The sequence below is a fragment of the Malus domestica genome, chromosome 05 (genome assembly GCF_042453785.1).
Source record: "Malus domestica chromosome 05, GDT2T_hap1".
In the NCBI taxonomy this organism is placed as follows: domain Eukaryota; kingdom Viridiplantae; phylum Streptophyta; class Magnoliopsida; order Rosales; family Rosaceae; genus Malus; species Malus domestica.
In genome coordinates this window covers 31,355,637-31,373,328 of record NC_091665.1, presented here as the reverse complement: position 1 = coordinate 31,373,328, position 17,692 = coordinate 31,355,637, and the positions used below count along the sequence as shown (strand labels likewise).

Below are 17,692 nucleotides of genomic sequence, written 5' to 3'. Positions count from 1 at the left end.
GATAATTTCTCTTGCATCTTTTTTTTTTCCTTTTCTCTTCTTTCTCTTTGATATTGAATTGTGTATATGCAATGAACGAATGAACCTCATTTTATAGAGGTTTTCATCCAATGAAATAATATAGCAACACTATTCACTTTACAAAATTTCTTCAAATAAATAGTGCATAAATAATAATTCATTTGATTTTTCTTCAGATGAATAGTAAAGAACTATTCATGTGGGCCATCCATATACGACATTACAACACTCTCCCTTAGATGGTAATATGTCAATTTTGGTTACTTCGTTAAATTCTTGATCTGTTTTGGATGCTCCCCCGAAAGAGTATCTCCTATTGATTTCGAATTCGTCAAACTGACTGATTACTAAGTTGATGTAATCTGATACCATGCATGATAGTTTAAGTGTTTGCTTTTGAATGTGGTTCACATGTGCTCCAAATTTTAATGGGATGCAAGTATTAGCCAAACCCCAACCCAACCTAGTTCGTCCCCCCCCCCCAACAAACCCAGAAAGAAGAAGGAGGAAGAAGAAGAAGAAAAATTAAAAAAAAAAAAAACCCCCAACCCAACCCAGTTCGCCCCCTTCCCCCCACCATAAACCCAACCCCCAGCAACCCAGAAAGAAGAAGGAGGAGGAAGATGAGGAAGAAGATTAAAAAAAAAAAACCCAACCCAGTTGCCCCCCCTCAACAAACCCAGGAAGAAGAAGAGGAAGAAACAACAACAAAAAAAAAAAAAAAAAAAAAAAAACCAAACCCAGTTCGTCCATCCCTCCCCCCCTCCACCCAACCTGTAGAAAAAGAAGAAGAGAGAGAAGGAAAAAAAAAAGGAAACCTAGTTCGTCCGTCTCACCCCCCCTCCCCCGGCACCCACCATTTTCCCTCCACACCCATTTCCCCCATTTTCTCTTCGCCCAGGTTCTCAACCTTCGGAATTGACCTGGCGAAGGTTTCCTGATTCCACCTCAACAGGATCTGGGTTTTTTTCTAGGTTTTTTTTTTTATGGGTTGCAGGTAATGGGTGCGAGGTTGGGTGCAAAGGGTGGGTGCAAAGGTGGGGAGGTTGGGTGCGGGGAGAAGAGGGAGTGGGGGGGGGGGAACGGGGAAGACAAATTGGTTTTTTTTTTTCTCTCTTCTTTTTTCTGGGTTGCAGTTGTAGGAAGGGGGAAGAAGATGAAGATGGGGAGAAGAGAGAGAAGGGGGGGAAGGGAACGAACTTAGTGTTGGTTTTTTTTTTTTTAACTTTTCTTTATTATTTTAATATTTAAAAATATTTAATTTTGTTTTTAGTTTTTAATAATTTTTTAATAGAAAATGGGCTCCGGATCAAGCTACGTGAGTATTTAACTGAGAAATTCACGCCAAGCTAACGGAAGGTATAGCATTGGCACAAATTCGTAAGATGAGGTATGACATTGTCAATTTTGAAAGATGAAGTATGAAAGTGTCGTGACACCAATTGTTGATGTAGTTTTTTGTAATTTATCCAATATAAAACTAGTGATATGATTTTAAACCAATATCATTCACATAATATGCCAAAACAAAAAAGACAATGATAAAGTGTCCATCTTTTTTTTTTCAGTTCTTCTCACATGGTGCAATAAACCATTCCAAAAATCTAGCCCCATTTCCCCTTTTTTATCTTTTCCACGTGAATGATTGATCATTCACTTTTTTTATTTCTTTTTTTGTGCTCAACCAGAACCACACCTCTCAGGCTCCCCATTTTTATTCTATTTATTTATTTAGGTATGGTAATGAGCTTTAAGCACTTTGGTAGCAAAGGTAATCCCAAAATTGGGGCTCGCTGCTAGGATACAGGAATTTGCCAGCGGAGCAAAACCAAAATAAAAACTTTTGTCGTCGTCGATCTCTTCACCAAAAAAAATGGTGGTGATAACGCTTCTGGCATTAGATATTAGACAGGGAGTCACAAAATTGGGGACGATGAAGATGTTGGCATCTACCAGAGGACTGCAACGCCATCAAAAGATGGCAGCCATAGGTGTCGAGTAGCATAAAACTCAATGCTAGAATTACCATGAGTCCTCGAGATCCGTCAAGAACGATGCGATCTGGGTTTCCAAGTCCGATTAGATTCTTTTGGATCTCTGGAAACCATTTGTCAAATACGAGTTTTCTCATTTCATGATGACTACAGGTCATTGTAAATTTCAATTCTCACCAAGATTCAATAAGGCGCTTCTGGCATGGTGAGAGAGACAAAAAATAGATAAAAATTTGACATACCTAAGAACAATGTCATCTTGAACCATTGTTTTGGGTTTGGATTCTGTGTAGTGTTTTGCACTTAAGCGAGAGTTTATCGTGCTGATAACGTGTTGTAAAATTGGTGGTATGTGGGTTGTGGAATATAAAGTAAACGAGACACAATGTTTATGAGGTTCGGCAAGTGTGCCTACGTCTTCAGGCAGCAGCAGTACTTTCTCTCATTATCTAAAATAATAGTAGTACAAAGATAACTCTCACTATTCTTTTTTCTCTCTAGCCCAGCTCACTAGCAATTTCTCCTGAATCCCTCTTCTTTACTTTTCTCTTCTTTGTCTTTGATATTGAATTGTGTATATGCAATGAACAAATGAAGAATGAACCTCATTTTATAGAGGTTTTCATTTGACGAAATAATGTAGCAACACTATTTACTTTACAAAATATCTTCAAATAAAAAGTAATTCTTCGAATTTTTTTACAGATAAATAGTAAAGAACTATTTATGTGGGCCATCTACATATGACATTACAACATCAAGATGATTCTTATTCTCGAATTTAAGAAAAGGGAAGGATGAGAGTCAAACTTTTTACGTAAATATTGAATTTTTAATATAATTTACGATTTAGTTACAAATTTAGATTAATATAATATTTTCTTGTCACACTGTATAATACAAAAAAATAAATTTGTTCATTGCTCAACAACTCAATCATTTTTTTCAAAAAAAAGGGACAATAAATGGGGAACCACTGTTATTCACCCCGCCCGTGTTTGGAGGAGGATAGTTGGAAATTCACCCTACTTGTAACTATGATCAATCAAATTCACAGCTTACAAAATATCGAACTCATGACCTCCCTTTTTTTTCTTTAGGGAGTTGTTCACAGTTTTCTACTAGGTCACTTGTCGTGGTTACTCAAATTATGTTTTTTCAATTCGAGAGATATTGCTATCATGAAATATGGTAACCTAACATTTTGGTTTACAATTAATATTCCTAACTATTTGATGAGTTTTTTATTTTATTTTCTAGAATGGGTTTGAGTGTTCGATTTAAACGAGTTTCCAATTTGTTCTAGAGTATCACAAATTCTTATTTGTTTGTTTCCACACGGCAAATACTCTCTCTCTCTCTCTCTCCCTCTATACATACATATATATACATACACACACACACACACACACACACACACATATATATATATGTATGAAGCCAAAGAGGCAAAGACACACCCCTACGAGGACAACACTGAAAAAACACCAAAGTAATCCTATTATTGAGAGAGAGAGAAAGAAGAGAGAGATATGGAGGGGAGGGAGAGCAGTTGTCATCCGTTGTTGAAAGGAGGAAGGAGGGAAAGCAAATTCAGCCATGGTTTCTCTTCAGCTCAAATGCAATCACTGGCTGCCATCTGTGAAGCTCTTATACCTCCTCTCTCATTGGAGGAAATCCCAGATGACCACCAAGCCCTTCATTACTCCTCCTCCTCCTACCACACAGCTTCTGGCTCTCAGCCTCCCATCCCAGATGAGGTCAGTTCCATATCTTGTTTCACTGTATTCTGTTAAAGTTCATTGGAAGGCTTTTATCTCTTTTTGATTTGAAAAATATTCAATTTGTTATGTTTTATTATTTTTTTAGGTTAATCAGTAAACATTGTTTTGTAAGGAATCATTCTTTCTTTTATCTCTACATTAGAGTATGACGTGTATGCAAAAGTAACTCAGTCTCGCTAAAAGGATATTGTTTGGCTTCTTCATCAAAGTTTGACGCATGCGCAAATAACTCACCAAAAACAGAAACAAGATAAGATAAGGAGTCAAGTATTTTCCCATTAAAATCACTAAAGAAAAAAAGAATTTATGCACACGTATCAAACCGTAATTTCCTATAAAATTAGAAATACATAGCCTAAGTATTTTCCTTAATTAATTGGTTCAGTATTTGGTAAAACAGGTAGCAGAAATGATAGTGAAGAGAGCTCAACCAGAAGCGGTGGATGCAATGAGGCTATTTCTGAAGATGCTATCATTGAGATTAGGAACATTTTTGCTTTGTGGAAAAATTTGCTTTGACTGGAAATGGCCATTCATTCACAAATTCTCTGAAATGTCATTGGACAAAAGAGAACAAGTCCTCAACAAATGGTCAAGGGGAAAGCTTGTCATCACAATCAGATTGATGTTTATGGTGGTCAAAATGTTCTGCTTCTACACCTTCTTCTCCAGGGTAATGTTCTATCTGAATATTTAGCACCACAGTAAAAAAGATTTACTTATACTGAGTACGACCCTGTGACAGTATTTCGAATTAATAACAATGATGTGTGTGCGTTAGTCAATGGCGGAGTCACTTGAGGACCAAGAGAGGCCCAGGCCTATCCTGAAGTATCTTTACTTTGTAGCTTCTGTTTGTGTGCCTTTTGTTGGATATTCTGCATTCTTTGACTTGTGATATTGTGATTTTACTCCCAGCTAACTTTATTATGTTTCTCTTGAAAAAAAAAAAGTGTTTTACAGTAGTATTGTTATGAAACCAAAGCCTTATATCAACTAGCCTTCCTTAGTTAGTTCATCATTTTTTATGATACAGTGTTGTTATACAATGAACCCCACACATATAGAATAGAGGAGGAATATCTTGAAATACAATTTTCATAGCTGCAGTTTTGAGCCATGATTATTAACTTTTGTTCAACTTAAGTAGGAACTAAAGTTCGGTGCTTATGATATAATTATCTCAATATTTTTTTTTCTTGACTCCACTACTCTCTTTTGATTAAAACTTTTCATTCCACTACAAAAAGTGAACCTTTTCTCCCATTAGTTATATTATTTTTTGTCTAATTTCTTTCATATGACTGAGAGGCCTCTTCTAATTTCGATTTCTGGCTTCTTCACTGGCATTAGTAGTTTGGTATACCAGTGTCGTTGCCGGTGTAGGTAAGGCATGTCAGTTTTGACCCTTATCTTATGCCATTGTTTTTCCTTGATAAATAATTTAATAGGAGTTTTAACGAAAAACCCATGTTACTGTTCACTTTAACGAAAAACCACATTCTTGCACTAAAAAGTCAATCCTGGTACTATTCACTTTACCCTTTATTTTGTCCTTATCATTAAAACTCAAAGTTTTCAAGCCATTTTCATTAGTTTTTCTTAATTTAATTTAGATAATTTATGTCATCGGTTGCTTTCATCCCTCATGACTTTGAATAATGATAGGGCAAAGCAAAAGGACAATATTGTTAACTTTTATACTTCTATACTCACTCCGTTACTCCACTTCTGCTTCTTTAGTTGGTGCACACTTGCAATTATTATATTGGTCCTTGTTTCATCTTTCACTCTTTTTCCATTAGAAATTAAAGTTTTTGTTCCTCTTTTGCTGCTTGGTTTGTAGATTGATGAAAACTCAAGAAACCCAGCATGGAAAGCGATTGGATTTGACTTAGACAAGAAAGAAAAATTGATTAAAACCCCAAAGGAGAGACCTCTTGATAAGGGAATCATAGAAACCGTGTATGAAAGCGATTCTACCCTCGTCCAATCTCTCACGAAGAAAGGCCTCGAAGTGGCGGACGATGCAGCAAACAACATCCACAGGATCAATTGTGATGTTGTCATTGTTGGTTCGGGTTGTGGTGGAGGAGTTGCAGCTGCAGTTCTTGCTCAATCTGGCCAAAAAGTGGTCGTTCTAGAGAAAGGGAACTATTTCGTGCCGAAGGATTACTCTTCTCTAGAAGGCCCTTCAATGAGTGAGCTATACGAATCTGGTGGAATTATGGCATCCGTAGATGCGATGGTAATGATTTTAGCCGGTTCAACAGTTGGAGGAGGCTCTGCGGTAAATTGGTCTGCATCTATCAGAACGCCACATAATGTTCTTCGTGAGTGGTCTGTAGATCATAAGATTCCACTTTATGCAAGCGAGGATTACCAATCTGCCATGGATATTGTGTGTAAGAGGATCAGTGTCACGGAGGGTTGCACCGAAGAAAATTTCCAAAATCAAATTCTGCGAAAAGGGTGCGAAAATCTTGGATTGAAAGTTGAATCAGTTCCAAGGAACTCATCGGCAGATCATTACTGCGGTTTCTGCAATTATGGCTGTCCAACAGGGGACAAGAAAGGGACCGATTCAACTTGGCTAGTCGATGCTGTGGAATGTGGTGCGGTGATTTTAACCGGATGCAAAGCTGAGAAGTTTATACTCGAGAGTGACAATGACGGAGGTAGAAGAAAGCGATGCCTTGGGGTGCAAGCAACATCTTTGAGCAAGAACATAAAAAGGAAGCTGAAAATCGAGGCAAAAGTGACAATTTCAGCATGTGGGTCTCTCTTGACTCCTCCTCTAATGATCTCCAGTGGACTCAAGAATCGGAATATTGGCCGGAACCTCCACCTCCACCCTGTTCTGCTGTCTTGGGGATACTTTCCTCAACACGAATCGGAGTTCAAGGGAAAAAAATATGAGGGAGGGATCATCACTTCAATCCACAAAGTGGTTTCTGAGACCGCAAATGCACGCGCGATTATTGAGACTGCTGTGCTAGGGCCGGCCTCATTTGCTACATTGTCTCCATGGATTTCAAGGCTTGACATGAAGGACAAGATGGAGAAGTATGCAAGAACAGCTAACCTGTTTGCATTGGTGAGAGACAGCAGTTCGGGCGTGGTTAAGCGTGAGGGGAGGGTCCACTACACATTAGACCAATTAGACAAAGAAAATCTTCTAGCAGGGCTAAGGCAGGCTCTGAGGATCCTGATTGCAGCAGGAGCTGTTGAAGTGGGGACATATCGAAACGACGGGCAGAGGATAAAATGCAAGGGGGTTAAGGAGGAGGACTTGGAGGAGTTTTTGGACACGGTTGTCACCTCCGCAGGGCCGAGCGCGAGGGAGGAGCTGTGGACAATTTACTCATCTGCTCATCAGATGGGGAGTTGCAGAATGGGGGCTACTGAGGAGGAAGGAGGAGTTGATGAAAATGGTGAGAGTTGGGAGGCAAAAGGGTTGTTTGTTTGCGATGCAAGTTTGCTTCCGACTGCAGTTGGTGTGAATCCAATGATCACCATTGAATCCACTGCTTATTGCATTTCCAAGAAGATTGCACAATCTTTGGACAAGGATTAATATACATCTTGTTAGTAATTAGATTTTTTTCTTGTTGTGGTGCTTGTAAATTATAAACCATGAAAAATAATCTTGATATTGTACCTAAACAATACAAAATTGAGCGCTTTTTTATTTAATCTAAACTACGATGAGATGTATTCAAACCAAGGTGCAGATAGAGAGCACGGCTCTACCCAACTTAGACCAACATTACCTTTGAACTCAAATTAAAAAGGTTAGTGCTATTCATACCTTCATTTTAACTTATCATATTCTTGTTAATTTTTATCTGTTGATATTCTTAAATTCATTCAATCTGAAGCTTGAAAATTAAAATGAGTGTGTGAGAGATAAAAACAGGTGCGGATAGCACCACCTTCATAAGATAAAAAGGTAGCAATTAAAGTGTTTTGTTAAAATAATTATACTATGTTTGAATGAGGGAAATAAACTTGGAATTTGGATAGTCATAATTTATAAATTGACATGCATCAATTCTCTTGTTTGGATTAATAACATAGAAATTTAGAATTTCCTCGTGGAAAAAAAAACTTGGTTTGGGGCCTCCAATTTCCAAGTTTAAATTCCATGTAAATAGGTGTCATTTCCCAATTTCTATGATATGGAGTTTAAAATTAACAAATTCCGTTTTCAATTCCATTTTCTTTTAAGTTAACCAAACAACAAAATTCACAAATTCTAGAAAATAAAACCCCTTCATTTCAATTTCCGTCATTTTAAAATTCCTTAGTAATCTTAAATTTCTTCATCCAAACATATTGTTAGTGTTGAAAGAGATCTGATAATGATCCATGGAGTTTTATTTTGAAAACGATAATATTCTACTTTAAATTAATCTAAACCACGGAAATGCAGCATTCAAGCTCAGATAACATTAACCAGAAAAAGAACGAACTTGAATAAACTTGTAGAAAGCTGGATTATTGAAATTTCCTTGTTGACAACAGATAAGAGCCTCAAAACTTACCTTCAAGCAATTTCAATTTTCTCATCAAATTGTGCAGATGGTGTTTTATGCAGTTTCAACTTTCATAAACAAGAGAACTAAACAGAGCACATCAGTGCCACCGCAGAAGTAAGAATCATATCGATATGTAACTAGAAAGAGAATCGAGAGATCTATTTCTTCAGCGCTTTAACCGCTTTATCAGCGGCATCGTCCAGATCTTCTGCTGTAATTAGCGCCATTCCACTTTCCTGAATAGCCATTAACAGACAGTAAAATTTCCATTTTATCTTGGATAATACCGACAGTTTTTACTGACACATCAGGATTAAGTTTCTAATGGTACCTTGAGAATCCTCTTTCCCTGGTCAACATTGGTACCTTCAAGGCGAACAATCACCGGCACTTCTAGTTTAACCTTGAACAAGGATGAACAAATGTTAACGCCGCATAAAAACTAGATTGAGGACATAATTACGCGAAGCTGTTAAATTTAGAGTTTATGAGCTCAATTAACTAGAACAATTTCCACCCGTTCCCTCATGGGAAGGAAGTGCCAAATTGTATTTTCCCTCCGCAATTATTCAATCTCTTAAGCGTAATTCAAAATGATGTTTCACTTTAGTGAAACAAAGATTAATTTAAGGGAAAAAAAACACAGAACAGTATTGCTAACCAGTTTAGCAGCATTGACAATTCCACTTGCAATCACATCACATTTCATTATTCCACCAAATATATTGACCAAAATGGCTTTCACCTTCTCATCAGAAGTCAATATCTTAAACGCCTCAACAACCTGTTTCGCATAATCTAGAATTAGAGAGACAAAAGAAATCCGGGTTTCGTAAGGGCTTTAAGAAATTTCCATTTTAGTTAACAGAAAAATGAACAATAAAAAATAATATTTCGAACATGAGTTAGCACTCAGATGTGCACGCGGCACTTCACAATCTAGTAAACCATTTCAAATCCAAAGGCACACACAATAGATACAGATAAAAAACGAGAAAATGAAACTAGAAATGAAAAGATTTGATGACGACAGTGGGAAACAAAAGGTCCAACAAGCAGTTCATCAAATCCTATGACTACATCCTCACCTGGTTTTCAGAAGCATTTCCGCCAACATCTAGAAAATTGGCAGGAGTTCCCCCGTGTAACTTAATGATATCCATAGTAGCCATAGCTAATCCTGCACCATTCACCATGCAACCAATCTCCCCATCTAAGCCAATATAATTCAAATCTGCTTTGGCAGCAGCCACCTGTCAAAAGGTAAAAGAGACCAGAGAAAAATAATTAAACAGAGGGTATACTGTTGTACGTGTATCAGAAAACCTACAACATCCTAGACAAAGCATCTCCAGCAAACAAGCTCATCTGTGGCATGTGGGCTTCATTATGATTTACGATATACTATATCCAGTAGACAATATGGGACCTTTATAATCCCTATTAATGAGTCCCAACTTTCCTCAACACTTAATGGGGGTGGGAATCAGGAATACCTATTAAAAGCTGACCCGGGTTTTAAGAGGAGTGTACGAACCTACCCAACCCAGGTCATGATTAGAAACAGTAAATTCCATTTCAAATTAGTAAAATGTGTGCAAGACTTTTTGTTAACAACAGCAAAAATCCTCACTAAATTTTGAAATGGACATACTGCATATACATTATACATATGGAACAAAAATGAATTATGCCGACAAAAATTTTATACAGAAGAAGATAGGATGATTAGTGGAAATGGAGAGCACAAGCTGATAATACTAATCAGCTTAAAGTGGGGTCAAACACAAGGATGACTATCCACTGAAAAGGACAACACACCTCTCGGGGATCCTCCTGCGATGGATCGCGAAGAGCAAATATCTCTTTCTGACGATAAGCAGCATTGTCGTCAAAGTTCAACTTGGCATCAGCAGCTACTAGTTGGTTATCAGCAGTTTCTGCAAGTGGATTGATCTGTCCAAAATCAAAGGTCAGACAAATGTGAAACAGAATAATTTGGAACTGGGAAGCTTACATAGTAACGTTACTAGAACCAATAAGTTTATACTCACTTCCAGCAGTGTACAGTCAGTCTCACTGAATAGCTTATATAATTTCTTCACTTGATCGATTGAACTATTCCTATCAGCTCCTTTTGGAGCCAAACCATCAACAACCTTTGCAGCATCTTCATCTGTAATTCCGGTGAAAACATCGATAGGTACCTATCAACAACATAACCAAAAAATAAAGATAAACAAGAAACTAGTTAAATAACTATATAGAAAAGGAAAGAGTAGTGCTACAGCATCAAAACTAAAGATGAGGATGGCTACCTTAATTATCTGATCGGGGAATTTCTCAGCAAGGTCTTCAATGCTGGTTCCACCCTTTGCACAAGCAATTATAAGCTGGAAAATGGGATAAAAATTAAGCATCTTTAGTTTAGAGAGCTCAACTTTGATGAAAACTTATGTTACCAAAGACAGAGTAATATATAATCAGAAATTTGCAGCAAACACAAAGAACTGAGTTCGAAAATATACTGGGCCAGCAGATTTGCGATCCAGAATGATAGAAAAGTACATCTCATTGACAAGTGACAACTTTTGGCACAAATAAACCTGTACAAGCAAAGGAAAGAGACCAAAGCCTGAGTAAAAATGAAGTTATGATTTACTAGTTCTAGAAAGTTTGTGGCTTGGGACTTCTTAGCACCAAGCATCATTTCATATAAAGTAAAAGTGAAAGTTTGGAATCCTCGGCCACAAAGATTCCAAATTTTAATAAAAGTGAAAGCTCAGAAACTATAATGCATGCATTGCTTCAAGCTAACATGAACGGACAACTTGAAACAAATTGCTTTGCCAACCTTGCTGACAATTTTTCCCTGAGGACCTGTTTGCTTGGTAACAAGAATTTGCCCAAGCATCTTGCCTGCACGATTAGTATAAATGGAGATAAATAAGCATCACAAGATGACAAAGCAGAACCGCATTTACTAAGCTGCAACTGCCTGAATCATATAGAAAACTAACCGTACAGTAACACATCACGGATTGATTGTAAACTAACATGCATGCATTGCTTAAGGGCCAATCAAGAGTGCAAATGACATATGCTAGTAAATTGTACGAAAGCCAAAGTAGATATTTTTAGTCCATAGTTAATGATAAAACCATGAAAATCCGATCATATTTAGCAATGATGGCTATTAATACCAGCGATATCTTCAACTTGGTTAGTCGGGACAATGTGAACACCACCCTTGAGACCATTTTTAAAAGTTCCCAAGCCTCTTCCACCAGCCAAGACTTGGCTTTTAACCACCAACTGCACCAAAATTGAAGTTAGCATCTCTCCTTTTAAGCCACTATGGTAGTTTTCGTAGAAAGTAAGATATAACGAGAAACAAATTTCGAACTTTCACATGTTTACCATTTGCAAGCTGGGGATTCATAAATCTAAATATGAAAAGACTATGATCTCCGATGATTACCTCACTTTCCTTGGGAAATGCATCCTGAATTGCCTTTTTGACTTCATCGACGGAACCAGCTGCGACACCTTTCGGGACATTGACCCCGTATTTGCTCATCAATTCAGCCCCCTGATCTCAACCGAAAATGAAAGGCATTCATCATCAAACTTCAAACAACATTCTCACACAAATACAATCCAACCCAATTACTTGATTGATATACACTATCCAAAATATAACACAATTTAAAGTTCTACTTTTTCACTGATCAGTACTGTTAGCTTTGCAAATTTATATGAACTAATCGAAATTAAACAAAAATATTTATTGAAACAAATGAATATTATCAAAAAATCGAAAAAGTGTCCTTTTCAAATTTCCAGAATTTATGGAGGATTAAAACAGAAACAGATCGCAGACTGATAGATATGAGAGTTTGGTTGTGACTGTAAGTGCGAGTGAAATATACACACAGATAGAGACCTGATATTCGTGGATGTTGAGGCGGCGGAGCTGTTGCTGCTGCCATTTTCCGGCGACGGAGAGAGAGCGGGAGGTCAGCTGCTTCAGTAATCCTCTCACCATTGTTGCAAGCTCCCAAACCCTAAAACCCAAACAACAACTGCAGAGAGAGAGAGAGAGAGCGATTGCCGGACGCAGAGGCGATTGCGTCTGAGAATTGAGAACGCGAAAGGGATCCCTAGTGCTTTTTCTTCTTCTATTTTTTTTTTAATTAAAACAAAATCAAAATTGCTTTTGACCCGTTTTAGGTATTTTCATTTTATGATTTTGTTGCTTTATTATTTTGCGATTTGAGTTTTCTTTTTAGAATGACTAACGAAAAGTTTTTAAAAACTTTAGTTTTAATCAAAAAACAAAATAAAAATATAGGTGAATTATACCAGAAGTGACTTTTCAAGGTAAAAATATCCTTAACGTTTAAAATAAATAGTAACATAAGTGTTTCATTAAGATTCTTTTTCTTTTTCTTCTATTTTTTTCATTATTTTTATGAAAATTTTAAAAAGTAGTCAAGTTTTGAAAAAGTGATGGATTGTATGAGTATTTTTCTCCAACTTATTTCGTTTACAGTTCAAATCACTTTTTTTTTTTTTTGGCTGGACCAATTTATTCAATTTTAGATTCAAATCGTGCACCAAGTTGCACATTACGGTTTGCCTAAATTTTAAATCACAATGGTTAAAAATCGACATACTTGAATTACTAGTGTTGTGATTTAGTTTGGTTCAGTTTGCAATTTAAACCATTACCGAATGAAAAAATTTCAAATCTATATTGAAATTTTTTAATAAACATGATCAAATAATAAAAAATTATTTTCAAATTAACTCAACTCAAAGTTTCATACTTTCAATCTCTTAATTTCAAAATGTTTATTGTTCCAAAAAGAAATCAAAATGTTTAATAAAATACTATAATATATAATTTAAATTATATATTTTTGTTCAAAAAAATATATTATATGTTTTATCCATTATAGTTATTTTATTATAAAACAAAAAAAATTAGTAATCCCCTAACTTTTAGTGTTATTTCAAATTTATCTCAATATTTTTAAACATGCCAAACAAATACCCAACTTATTAAAAATATTACATTTTTAAGTCCCAGTCATTTATTCATTCAATGCCCATGTGGCAACAATGGGTTCCACTTATTTGCTTGCTTGGACACTAAAATAATAATAGCTTCAAAAAAGACATAAAAATGAAAAAGCAAAATAAATACACAAATCCATGAATAAAATGGAAAACAAAAATGAAGATCGAGAAATCTCCTAACAAATAATAGTGTTAAGAATCCATATAGGGTTTCAAGGAGCTTGTTATGCTCATCTAATTTCCTCGTTTGCTAATTTTTGGCTACTAGTAAAGTTTCCAATTCTTCTTTGTGGATGGTGAAGATGGTAGTGGCTGCATCATGGCAATCCATACCATTTCAGCAACCTCTAAGACCTTCTTCTCGATGTTAACACTCATTCAAGACCAATATCCAAGGGATCAACAGCTTTTACCTGCAAATGCAACCTGCTTTCGATCACGCTCCACGCTTCAAACTTCTAAGTAAACCAACGATCTCACCAGCACATAATCCGTTGCTTGAGGCCAAAACTCATTAGGACCGATAACCAAGCATAAAGAAACAAAAACAAATCTAAATCGGTGCAAATTTTAGGTACCAGAATGCCATTAGCAAGGCGAAGAGAACTCATTGGCATCAATCCAGGAGGGCCTCTTTGCATTGTAGTAAAAATGCGCGATCATCGGAACCAGTTCTTCTGCAGTCCGAATCTCTGCAAAAGCAAAACATAACACCAAGAAAATATGGTAATTCTTGCAAACAACTGACAGAAACTAATCGGAAGACACAAGTCCACTTCCAACCTTTCTCTCTGTACAAGATCCTGTTTCCTCGTACAAACAAAATCTGAGGACAGTCTCTAACTTTAAGAGCATAAGCCAAATCTCTCTCGATGTTGATGTCTATCTTAACCGACTGTCGAATGCAAAAACACCAATTGAAGGTAAAGTTACTAGATTTAACAATGTTCATCGATCAAGAACACAAATTGGTGCTAAAGTTAGTAAATTTAACAACGATCATCAATTAAATCATTGCAAAATTGGAAATTAACGAGGTCGAAAACACGCATACCCGAGGAGGCAATCGATCTTTGGCATTCCAGTAGACCTTGACCGCCTTTTCGAGCTCTTTCAACGCCTTCCAATTCTCGCTTGCTCTGTTGTACCTCGCGAAAACAAGAACAAGAAGAGGACTTGGGTGAAAAGCAAAGCTCTCCCACTCCAAGCAGTTGATCTCCTTCACCCAATTGTCTTCAACCTCGCCTTCCCAATCAATCTCAACCCCATTGTCGTCCACCACGTTTCGAATTGGGTGGTTCTCGAAGTACTCCGACGCCCGAATCCCCCACCCCACATCGGCATCCAACGGCCAATCCTTGCTCTCTTCCTCAACCACCATGCTCTTCTCCCTTCCAAAACCCTCCTCCTCCTCATCCTCCTCCTCACCATCGTCCACTTTCCTCTTCATTACTTCATCTTTCTTCTCAACAATTTCTGGGTTCTGCTCTCTGATCGACGCAAACGTCCGATCAAGTGACTCCCGCATGTAATCTTCAACCGCAGCCGCTTCGCTCCTGCGCCCGCGCCGCGGCTTTCTCGGAATCGTCGCTGGAAACGTCTCGCCTGGCTCTTCACCTTCGTGTTCAGAAGTTTCCGCTTTACGGCTGCGATATTTCGGTTTCGGATTGGAGCGAGCTATGAGGTCGGGCTCCGAATCGAATTTTCTCGAAGTAGCATAGCAAGGAAGAGAGTTCAGAGTGCGGGTGCGGTGCAGAGGGGAAATATGTAGCATCGGCGGGAGACAAGTTTGATGGCGCAGCATTTTATTGGTTGTTTCCGCAGCCCAAGTGTTTGTGGAAATGCCTCACCGAACTCAACCGCTTTTTTCCTTTTCTCCTTTTTCCCTCCTTTTTATTACCCGCCTCCTGTCGGTTGTTATATTATCAAAAGAACATTGCTTGCTTTTTTTTTTTTTTTTATGTAACGACTTGATATCATTTCACACCTTCACTTCACACCTTCAGCCATGGAAGCTCTGCAAGCTTCCCTCCCAAAAGTCCCTCACACGGTGTGAGTCACACCCAATTCGAACCCGACGCTGATAAAATCAAACGCAACCTCACCAAGAAAGGCTTCCCGCCCGCAAGTCCCTCACACCCAATTCGAACCCGACACTGATACAATCAAATTCAACCTCCGAGTGCTCGCCAGTACTAGTGCGGTGTACGGCGGAGAGAAGCTGAAGAAGGAGGAGTCCTTCTTACATCTGGCTTCTGCGTTTGGCTTTCTGCTTTTCTTCTCTCTGTTTTCTATCTGGTTTTCCAAAATTCAAGCTTCGGTCTTTCTGGCTTCTTCGTTTGCCTTCAGTTTCAGCGTTTCCCATAAAAAAAATTAATAAAAAAATATTTGAAGAATTTGACATCAACATCTTTGCTGCCAATCCATGTCAGCTCTACGTAGGAATTAGCATTTAGGTTGGAGAATATTAGTATGGTCTTTTATTACTGTTATAGCTTATATGGATATTTTGACATCTTCTTTGAAGATGCTCTAATATAGCAGAGACAAGGAAGAAGACGATGCAACGTTAAAGTACATTTTTACCCTTACATTAATAGATATTTAACTAAAAAATTACTTTTAGACTAAATTTGTTAACAGATTACACCACAAGAATTTAAATCTTATTTTTTTAACCACGAAGTCTATCATCCGATTACCTTAACATCACGAGGATCATTTATCCGAGATCTTTTTCTTTAACGTATTTAAAGTTATGATATTGTTGATGTGCAAAATTGATTCAGCCTTGGATCAACTTAGAAATGAAGTGGGCCTCCGCAGAGATGTTCCGGTCACCTGATACTGGTGTTTTAGCTGGTTGGCTTTGGTAAGAGGCGTGGAGCTTAAGTGCTGAGTGAGGGGGTGAGTTGATTCGCCATGTGTGCTTCGGAGGACAGGCCTTCGGCAGGTGTGCTTTGGTAGACTTGCCTCAGCACGTAGCAAAGACTTAGTAGTGTCGGGATCGATCACCTATGGTACAAACAGTGCTCTTTCAAGTTTTCCAAGGACTTCTCAATTGACGCTAATTTTTTCTCTTTCAATAATGACGTGAAAGAAAAATTTAGAACAAGTGAGGGAGCCAGATTTTTAGAGGAAACAGAGCTATTTTGAAGTAGAATCCATATGATGAAGTAAATTGATCTGATTGAAAGGTGTAAATTTTGGTAGTGAAAGTCAAGCATTGCAGATTTGACCTCTATTGTGCCCATGACTTATCACTTTTTTTTTTTTTATCCAAGGTAACATCCATTACCAGTAACAACAAATTTTACAATACAGAGGACTAAAATTTACAACAAAAAGGCCCAAAAACCAAAAACACAAAGAAACAACAGTGGCCCAACCAGAAGTTGAGACCGAAACAAAAGAAAATTGAAAACAGCCAGTTCCGCTGCATCCTCCGTCATAACCACTGCTGGAACCACCAAAACAGCAGATGTGCATGTTGATCCACACAAATTCTGCCCCTAATTAAGCCTTGCCTCATCGATACCAGCATCCAATCCCAAGCTTCACTCCTAGCACAGCAACATACAACAAAGAACCTGCAGCCAATTGAAAGAAGCTCATGGGAATCCATGAGCAACACTGCCAACAAAGGCAAACAACAAAGAGAAGGTGGTGATGCAAGGAACACCCGACCCAGTAGAAGCACCATATCTATACTCACCAACTCGAAACACCGCAACAAATTATGGATTTTTTAAAGTCAACTTCCAACGTTTATACATTCACTAGGTTTTATCAATTTTCTAAGGTTTTAAGGATTTTTTTTTTCATATTATGTTTCCTTAATCCTATTAGAATTCATGGCAAGCTCAAGGTTAAACACGAGAAATTTTTATTTGTGACGGGAACACAAGTGGTACACCACGAGTTTTAATAGAAGTGGTGGGAAATTTTATTTTTTAAGTTATTAATTTTTTAGCACACATATCCCATCATTTATATAATGACACGTGATGTACTACCCCGTGTACCGGTCACATTGAAAAAACTCTTGTTAAACACATTATAAAACATCTTTTCGTGGTGCTAAAAATTTTATCTTTCTAAAACAGTCTTTTGTTGATGAGGGATGCATTGGAAAATTTGCGCCAAATCAAATAGATGTTGGGAGGATTCCTCTTTTTAAGGGAAATCAATGCATAGAAGATGTTTTTTCAATTGGAAATGGATCGCGGTTGTGAGTGAATCCTTGAGGGAGGCAGATTGTCTGCCC

General features: G+C 37.5%; 3 protein-coding genes across 6 annotated transcripts; 1 reads left to right on the top strand and 2 right to left on the bottom strand.

Annotated features, from left to right (window-relative positions):
* Positions 1–3,436: 3,436 nt before the first annotated feature.
* On the top strand, positions 3,437–7,495 carry LOC103428007 (long-chain-alcohol oxidase FAO2-like). Its single transcript, XM_008366098.4, has 3 exons — positions 3,437–3,775; positions 4,200–4,472; positions 5,646–7,495. Exons 1-3 carry the CDS (start codon positions 3,548–3,550, stop codon positions 7,374–7,376), a joined length of 2,232 nt encoding a protein of 743 aa, XP_008364320.2. The 5' UTR covers positions 3,437–3,547; the 3' UTR covers positions 7,377–7,495.
* Positions 7,496–8,274: 779 nt separating this feature from the next.
* LOC103428008 (succinate--CoA ligase [ADP-forming] subunit beta, mitochondrial) lies at positions 8,275–12,639 on the bottom strand. The gene is made up of 12 exons (XM_008366099.4): positions 12,287–12,639; positions 11,822–11,932; positions 11,544–11,655; positions 11,195–11,259; positions 10,869–10,946; positions 10,659–10,733; positions 10,395–10,547; positions 10,162–10,296; positions 9,429–9,593; positions 9,002–9,124; positions 8,672–8,743; positions 8,275–8,576 (listed from the first exon to the last, which is right to left on the bottom strand). Exons 1-12 carry the CDS (start codon positions 12,386–12,388, stop codon positions 8,499–8,501), a joined length of 1,269 nt encoding a protein of 422 aa, XP_008364321.2. The 5' UTR covers positions 12,389–12,639; the 3' UTR covers positions 8,275–8,498.
* Positions 12,640–13,532: 893 nt separating this feature from the next.
* LOC103428029 (thioredoxin-like fold domain-containing protein MRL7 homolog, chloroplastic) lies at positions 13,533–15,407 on the bottom strand. Of its 4 annotated transcripts, none has more exons than XM_070822581.1 (4): positions 14,480–15,401; positions 14,209–14,320; positions 14,004–14,117; positions 13,533–13,922 (listed from the first exon to the last, which is right to left on the bottom strand). In XM_070822581.1, exons 1-3 carry the CDS (start codon positions 15,227–15,229, stop codon positions 14,014–14,016), a joined length of 966 nt encoding a protein of 321 aa, XP_070678682.1. In that variant the 5' UTR covers positions 15,230–15,401; the 3' UTR covers positions 13,533–13,922; positions 14,004–14,013. The 4 variants fall into 4 exon arrangements, with proteins under 4 accessions (XP_070678682.1, XP_028958416.1, XP_028958417.1 ...); XM_029102583.2 differs by having other exon boundaries at positions 13,533–13,851; XM_029102584.2 differs by having other exon boundaries at positions 13,533–13,838.
* Positions 15,408–17,692: the final 2,285 nt, after the last annotated feature.

What these genes read in the sequence shown, in the direction of transcription:
- LOC103428008 (XM_008366099.4), bottom strand. Translation starts at nt 12,388, where the DNA reads ATGGTGAGAGGATTACTGAAGCAGCTGACCTCCCGCTCTCTCTCCGTC. An exon ending in CGCAGGAGGATCCCCGAGAG is followed by an intron (nt 9,594 to 10,161) that starts GTGTGTTGTCCT and finishes ACCTTTTGACAG; the next exon opens with GTGGCTGCTGCCAAAGCAGA. An exon ending in GAAATGCTTCTGAAAACCAG is followed by an intron (nt 9,125 to 9,428) that starts GTGAGGATGTAG and finishes TATGCGAAACAG; the next exon opens with GTTGTTGAGGCGTTTAAGAT.
- LOC103428007 (XM_008366098.4), top strand. Translation starts at nt 3,548, where the DNA reads ATGGAGGGGAGGGAGAGCAGTTGTCATCCGTTGTTGAAAGGAGGAAGG. An exon ending in AGCCTCCCATCCCAGATGAG is followed by an intron (nt 3,776 to 4,199) that starts GTCAGTTCCATA and finishes TTGGTAAAACAG; the next exon opens with GTAGCAGAAATGATAGTGAA. An exon ending in TCTACACCTTCTTCTCCAGG is followed by an intron (nt 4,473 to 5,645) that starts GTAATGTTCTAT and finishes CTTGGTTTGTAG; the next exon opens with ATTGATGAAAACTCAAGAAA.
- LOC103428029 (XM_070822580.1), bottom strand. Translation starts at nt 15,229, where the DNA reads ATGCTGCGCCATCAAACTTGTCTCCCGCCGATGCTACATATTTCCCCT. An exon ending in AAGATCGATTGCCTCCTCGG is followed by an intron (nt 14,321 to 14,479) that starts GTATGCGTGTTT and finishes TGCATTCGACAG; the next exon opens with TCGGTTAAGATAGACATCAA. An exon ending in GATCTTGTACAGAGAGAAAG is followed by an intron (nt 14,118 to 14,208) that starts GTTGGAAGTGGA and finishes TTGCTTTTGCAG; the next exon opens with AGATTCGGACTGCAGAAGAA.